Here is a 6612-nt window from a genome sequence, read left to right as displayed (position 1 = left end):
CAGCATCTGATCCGAGATTGGTACTTACGACACTTTGTTAAAATAATGCCGACATCTACCCAGCCCGATGCTCCCGTGCATCAAGTGAGGATCGACCGAGGAACTCAGTTCACCTGCAATACCATCTCACACTCGGCAACTTAAGGGTTCGACTTAGGGACCAGCATTACTTCTAAAATCCACAAGAGGGATCGGGCGGGAAAAGAGATCTTTAATGTAGCAAAAACTTTGCATATGGAACCATGGATGATGCAACCGATCACCTTCTCAGCAAAAGATGTCTCATCGAATGGCCAAGCACATGGAGACCCCCTAGTAATCACCTTACTCATCGAGGAATGGGGGTGAAAATAATACTGATGGACAGTGGGAGTTTAGTCGAGGTCCTATTTTACGACACATTTAAAAGAATGGAGCTATCTGATGACATTTTAATCCCTTCAACTTATCGGACCTAAGGCTTCAATGGTACAGTGACCGTGCCAAAGGGAGAACTCACTCTCATAGTCTCGGATGGGGAAGGATATTTGGACACACTTACCACCTTTTGTGTAGTGGATGTCGTATCGCCCTATGAGGAAATTCTCGGCATGCCTTGGATTGCGGGAATTAAAGGGGTAGCGTCGGCATACCATCAGAAATTAAGGTTCCCATCTTACCATGGGGTTGTGGAAGTATTAGGCAATCCCCAGGATGCAAGACAATGTATACAACTGGATATTCCACAAAACTAAGAAAGGCGATCAAGACAGCGCCGAGAAAAGAACAAAGCTAAAGTAGTGGAAGAATTGGAGAAGGTACTATCACAAGCTATTACAGTCTACTAAACAGGCGAGCAATAGATCTTATAGAAATCAAAGGAGGCGACGTCGGTCGAAGGATCAAAGCCCAACTTCTCGGACTTAGAGGCTACCCGACAAATCAACTTAGGGACCGAGGAGGAACCTAAGTTAGTGAAAATTGGAACCCAACTAACGGAAGAACAAACAGAGCAGCTAATAACCTTGTTAACGGAACACCTGGATGTATTTTCCTGGAAAATGCATGATATGGAGGGGATTGATCTGGAGGTATGCTCATATCACCTAAGGATAGATCCTAAATTCAAACCAATCCGACAGAAAATGCGGAGAATTGCACCCGAGTTGCAAGCAGCGGTAGAGGCCGAGTTGAAGAAACTACAAATAGCTAGGATCATTCGAAAGGCTCAATATCCGCAATGGATATCTAACATGGTGATAGTCCCTAAAAGGAATGGAGGGGTCAGAATCTGCATCGACTTCAGCGACTTGAATAAATCTTTCCCAAAGGACAACTTTCCCCTACCCAGCATCGATCAACTGGTAGAATCCATAGTTGGGTACAAGGCGATAACGCTAATGGATGGATACTCGAGATATAATCAGATTCCTCTGTCTCCCGAGGATCAAGAACATACGTCTTTCGTCACACCCAGAGGGTTATATTGCTACACTAAAATGCCATTCGGGTTGAGGAACGTCGGCGCCACTTATCAAAGGTTGGTGGAGGACATGTTCGAGGAAAAAATACACAACACCATCGAGGTTTATGTGGACGATATGTTAGTTAAAATCAAAGTGGCAGCCAACCATATTGACGACCTTAGGGAAATATTTCAAACCATGAAAAAATATAAGATGCGAGTAAACCCGGCCAATGCAATTTTTGGGTTACCTCGAGTAAGTTTCTGGGATACATAATCACTGATAAAAGCATAGAAGCCGACCCGGAAAAGATTAGAGTTGTGTTGGAAATTCCATCCCCGGCGATAATAAAGGATGTACATCGGTTAAACGGAAACTTGGCAGCATTAGAGCGATTCATTTCACGGTCCTCGGATAAATGTAAAGACTTCTTCGAGACGTTAAGAAAAGGGGAAAAATTCAAATGGAGCGAGGAGTGTGAGGATGCATTCCAAAAGATTAAGAAACATCTCGCGAGCCTACCAGTGTTGCAAAGACCCGAGCCCGATGAAGTGTTTACCCTATATCTCGGGGAAACGAGTTATGCCATAAGTGCAGTCTTAGTCAAAAATATGGGGGAAGAAGAGAAGCCTTTGTACTTCATAAGAAAAACCATGAACCCAGCGGAGAAGAACTACACTAGGATTGAGCAATTGATACTAGCCCTAGTATTTGCAACACAAAAACTTCGAACGTACTTCCAAACTCACAGAATTCGAGTGCTTACGAAGTCTTCCATAGAATCAGTACTCGACAATGCAGCGAGGTCGGGACGGATCTCTAAATGGAGTGCTCAAATCAAACAGTTCGATATCTTCTATGAGACGAGAACGGCAGTAAAGGCACAGGCAGTGGCCGACTTTCTGGCAGATTTCCATTTAGACGACGAGGACAAAATTGAAGACATCCCGGGCATGGAAGAAGACCGAGAAGATCCCTCCGACCTCCTTGAAACTTGCATTCCAACGCGATGGGAAGTCTTCGTCGACGGGTCATCCAATAAAGATGGGTCGGGCCTAGGGCTAGTCTTCACCACACCAAAGGGGAAGAAGATGGTTCACTCCTTTAGGATTGAATTTAAGGCAACAAATAATGTCACCGAGTACGAGGCCGTGATACATGCTTTACGGATGATAGTAGAAATGGGGATTCACGACATAAGACTGGCGAGTGACTCTCAGCTAGTCATTAGGCAGATCAATGGGAAGTATGCTATACATGACCCAGTAATGCAGAAGTATTGGGAGATCGCCCAATTTTATATCGTCCAGATACAAAACATCAAGTTCCGACACATCTGCAGAAAAGATAATCGACATTCAGATGCACTGGAAAACATCGCCTCCATGTTAACAGACTCGAGCATTGAAGGCATCAGAGTCATGAGAATCCCGATGCCATCTGTACCTGAGCCAGTAGACAAAAAATCATATGTAACGGTAACTACAGCTGATAAATACGAAGACGGCGATTGGCGAAAACCCATTCACCAATATCTGGAGACGGGAGAGTTGCCTAAAGGACGACCCGAGATCAACAAAATCAAAAGCAAAGCAGCGGCATACAAACTACGAGACGGTGTTCTGTATATGAAGTCCTACCTATGGCCACTATTAAGGTGCCTAAGCAAAGAAGAAGGGAACTCAATATTGAATGAGCTACATTATGGGGCCGCGGGCAATCACAGCTCGGTACGAATCCTGGCACCCCGAGCTAAGACCATGGGATATTTTTGTCCCTACATGAACGAAGATGCAAAGCACATGGCATTAATTTGCGATAAATGCCAAAGGTTTGGAAAAAAGATACATGCGCCTGCAGTAACTATGAACTCAGTGATAAGTCCCTGGCCCTTTGCCAAGTGGGGGATCAATATCGTAGGACCTTTACATGTCAGGTCGGGGCAGGGAAAATATTTAATCCTAGCTACTGACTACTTCACCAAATTGGTGGAAGCTGCACCACTAAGGCACATTCGGGATAAGGACGTTTTTCACTTCATCTGGGAACACATTATCTGTCGTTTTGTCGTGCCAGCGGCAATCGTCTCGGACAGTGGAAACAACTCCAAGGCAAGAACATTGGCCTATTGTTTAACACCTACAACATCCGCAAAACCAAGGCAACGCCCATCTACCCGCAAAGTAATTGGCAGGCCGAGATCACGAACAAAACCATAGACGATAACCTAAAGAAGAAGTCGGATGGAGAATATGGCGAGTGGTGTGAGGAGCTCTACAATGTTCTGTGGGCATATAGGACCACCCGCAGGGACGCGACAGGCTTATCACCTTTTATGCTAATATATGGGACTGAAGCCATCCTTCCAACTGAGGTAATGATACCTACTACAAGGACCAAGGCTTGGAGAAGGAACATTTCAGCAGACCTTATTCTGGCTAAGCTCGATGATTTAGAAGAAACTAGAGAAATGACCCTACAAAAAATGGAAAACTACCAAAGGAGATTACAACGTGAATACAACAAACGAGTTCGACAGAGATAATTTCAACCCGGGCAATTGGTATTGAAGGAGCTACCCAGCTACGAGCGTGACAAAAAAAGGCGGGAAACTAGCGTCACGATGGGGCGGACCATATGCCATTGTGGAAAAAGTTGGAGAAGGGGCGTATAAGATACTGAAACCATATGGAACACCCGAACCGCGACCGTGGAACATTCGAAGCCTAAAGCTATATCACCCATGAGAGGTGTGTAAACATGTATAATATTCTGTCATTTATTTCCTTAAAAATCCATGTGGGGTAGGGAATGTGACAATTGCATCTAATGGTCATTCGTACTCGGGGTGACGGCAGTGTGCAAGTGCCGATGTGACTTACACTCGAATGGACATTCGTACTCGGGGCGATGGCATTGTGCAAGTGCCGAGGTGTCTTACACTCGACGGGCTATCCGAACTCGGGGCAGTGGCAGTGTGCAAGTGCCGAGGTAGTCTAAGGGCCTTGGTGGTTGGAAACCAGTGGCCGATTGTCGGGGCACGAGTACCTGACAGTCAAGCATACAACATTGCTCCCATCGCAAGTGGTCGAAATCACTTGCCCAAGCTAGTTAATTGATAACTTCTTGGGGATATCGAGCCAATAAAACCTAGGAATGGCCAAATACCTTACCACTAGATCAAAAATGACGGTGATGAGATACCTCAATCGGGACATGACATTGGGCCCGATGACCCTCCCTGTTGAGTGTGTTCAACAGAAATGGCATTTATACTAACACATTAAAAACATTTTGCAGAAAATAATAAATTCACCATAGACAGAAAGCCAAAGTATGACCATAACAACACAAGTTAAAATTTTCGAGCAACAAGAAAACAACCGATTGGCGACGCAGCACCCCATCAAAGAAAATTTATAAAAAAAGATGAAGATGTTCAAGCGAATTACAGCCCAACATAAGGAGAACAATAGTGGCGCAGCACTACAAAAGACCTACCTATGGCTTTGGGGGAACCAACCTTCTTAGCAGCAGCATCGGCCCGTTTCTTTTCCATGACCGCCTTCACACCTTCTTTCACCTTGGAGACAAGCTCAGTATTGAACCTCTCCTTCTCGGTAGCAAGATCCTGAGTCAGTTGAGTCGATGCCGCCTCAGCGGTAGCTACCTGCCCGAGTAGTTGGGTCTCCCTCACCTTCAGTCGAACAGTCTCTTCCTCCAAAGGCTTCACTTTTCCTTGCTCAACTGCAGATGAGAAAAGACGATTAGTGATAGGGTCACTAACATCATAATATCAAAATAGAAACAAACATAACACAACACATCCAACAACACCTTCAAGAAAGGGAAAAAGTACTTTAACGGTTTCCTCGGACTTAAGTAAGCTACACTCGAGGGCCGAGATCTTAGCAGTTAACTCGTTATAGTGCTGTTTGTTGAACTCATTGGTGGGGAAATGTTTTTTGTGGTCGCTCCAGCCATCCTTCTGCTGATCATGAGCCAACTGCAGGCCCGACAACTGAGCCTGAACCCACTCCAAATTTCGGGATACCTCATCAAATTGTCGAAGTCTCTCCCTTAATTCTTGGATAGACCTTTCAGCAGTATCTTTCTCTTTCAGTATCCGTTTGCGATCAACATGAAAATCCCTAATCTGAAGTCTCAACCTACCACACTGACTTTCCAAGTTGTCATCCAACAACGTTTTATCGGCAACAATCCCTTGGGCCCGAGACAAATTCACCCGAAGATTGTTCATCTCTTCCGACACATACTCAAATCTTTGATATCGAATTAGCTCATCTCGAAGTTGCTCGAGCTCGGCATCTTTTCGATCTATATTATCGTCCTTATTCACAATTATTTGGCGGAGATTGTCAACATGGCTCAGCTCAATATCCAATTTTCTCTTTAACAAACGATATTCAGAAGCTGCATCGGCATCTATACTAGACATCTCGGCTAACAAGATAATACTAAATTCAGGATATTGGCACTACGGAATCAATCATAGCTACTGAAGTTTTGAATAAGTACCTTGGGTCTCGGCTAGCCGTTTTTCTAGTCCTAGGGATCGCTCCTGCTCTTGTTGCAATTGAAGGCGAAGGTTCTCCATTTCTGCTAACTCCTTTTGCCGTATGGCTGCATCTAGCAACTTCTTATTGACATCCTGAGAACATCACACTTCATAGCATGAGGAACTAACCGCATTACAACAATACAATTAAGAGAGTTTACTCACACCTCAGAACGAGAGAAAGTTCACTCACCATATGATCAAAGGTGCCCTTCAGACCAGCAGAATACGAGGATACGGCCTGGATCATCTCTTCATATGTCAAGGAGACAAAATCAGGAGAAGTCAGAGCCCTCAAAGAATCACACACCGGGCCCGAGAAAGTAAAGAAGGTAGTCGGGGAAGGTGACACAGTAGGCACAGTTTCCAACAACTCTGCTTCATGAGAAGGGCCCTTTCCATCTACAGATCCTTACACATCGGCTCCTCTTCCTCATCCCCGACTGAACGCTCAGCTTCATCAAACAGATCCTCATCATCTTCATCATCATCAGAAAATAAAAATACAACACCATCGGCAAGAGTGACACCTCTACCAGCAGATCGTTGGGGCACAACCTTCCCTGGGGCAGACTCATCGACCTTCGA

At 44.9% G+C, this 6612-nt stretch overlaps 2 protein-coding genes across 2 annotated transcripts; one reads left to right on the top strand and one right to left on the bottom strand.

Annotated features, from left to right (window-relative positions):
• Nucleotides 1–2056: 2056 nt before the first annotated feature.
• Nucleotides 2057–3664, top strand: LOC113315920. Its single transcript, XM_026564166.1, has one exon. The coding sequence runs from the start codon at nt 2057–2059 to the stop codon at nt 3662–3664; it is 1608 nt and encodes a 535-aa protein (XP_026419951.1).
• A 55-nt stretch (nt 3665–3719) lies between these two features.
• On the bottom strand, nt 3720–6274 carry LOC113315919. The gene is made up of 5 exons (XM_026564165.1): nt 6218–6274; nt 5985–6117; nt 5283–5909; nt 4947–5192; nt 3720–3907 (listed from the first exon to the last, which is right to left on the bottom strand). Exons 1-5 carry the CDS (start codon nt 6272–6274, stop codon nt 3720–3722), a joined length of 1251 nt encoding a protein of 416 aa, XP_026419950.1.
• Between the last annotated feature and the right edge of the window lie 338 nt (nt 6275–6612).

This window comes from Papaver somniferum, chromosome 10 (assembly GCF_003573695.1).
Source record: "Papaver somniferum cultivar HN1 chromosome 10, ASM357369v1, whole genome shotgun sequence".
Taxonomy (NCBI): domain Eukaryota; kingdom Viridiplantae; phylum Streptophyta; class Magnoliopsida; order Ranunculales; family Papaveraceae; genus Papaver; species Papaver somniferum.
Note: the sequence above shows the minus strand (reverse complement) of the source record. Positions and strands in the feature narration are given on the sequence as shown.

Bases quoted from the DNA above. Each gene is read 5' to 3' on its own strand.
- LOC113315920 (XM_026564166.1), top strand. From the start codon at position 2,057: ATGGGGGAAGAAGAGAAGCCTTTGTACTTCATAAGAAAAACCATGAAC.
- LOC113315919 (XM_026564165.1), bottom strand. From the start codon at position 6,274: ATGATCCAGGCCGTATCCTCGTATTCTGCTGGTCTGAAGGGCACCTTT. The intron at 6,118-6,217 runs GTGAGTGAACTT...TGATGTTCTCAG, and splicing joins AGGGCACCTTTGATCATATG to GATGTCAATAAGAAGTTGCT. The intron at 5,910-5,984 runs GTACTTATTCAA...TTATCTTGTTAG, and splicing joins ACGGCTAGCCGAGACCCAAG to CCGAGATGTCTAGTATAGAT.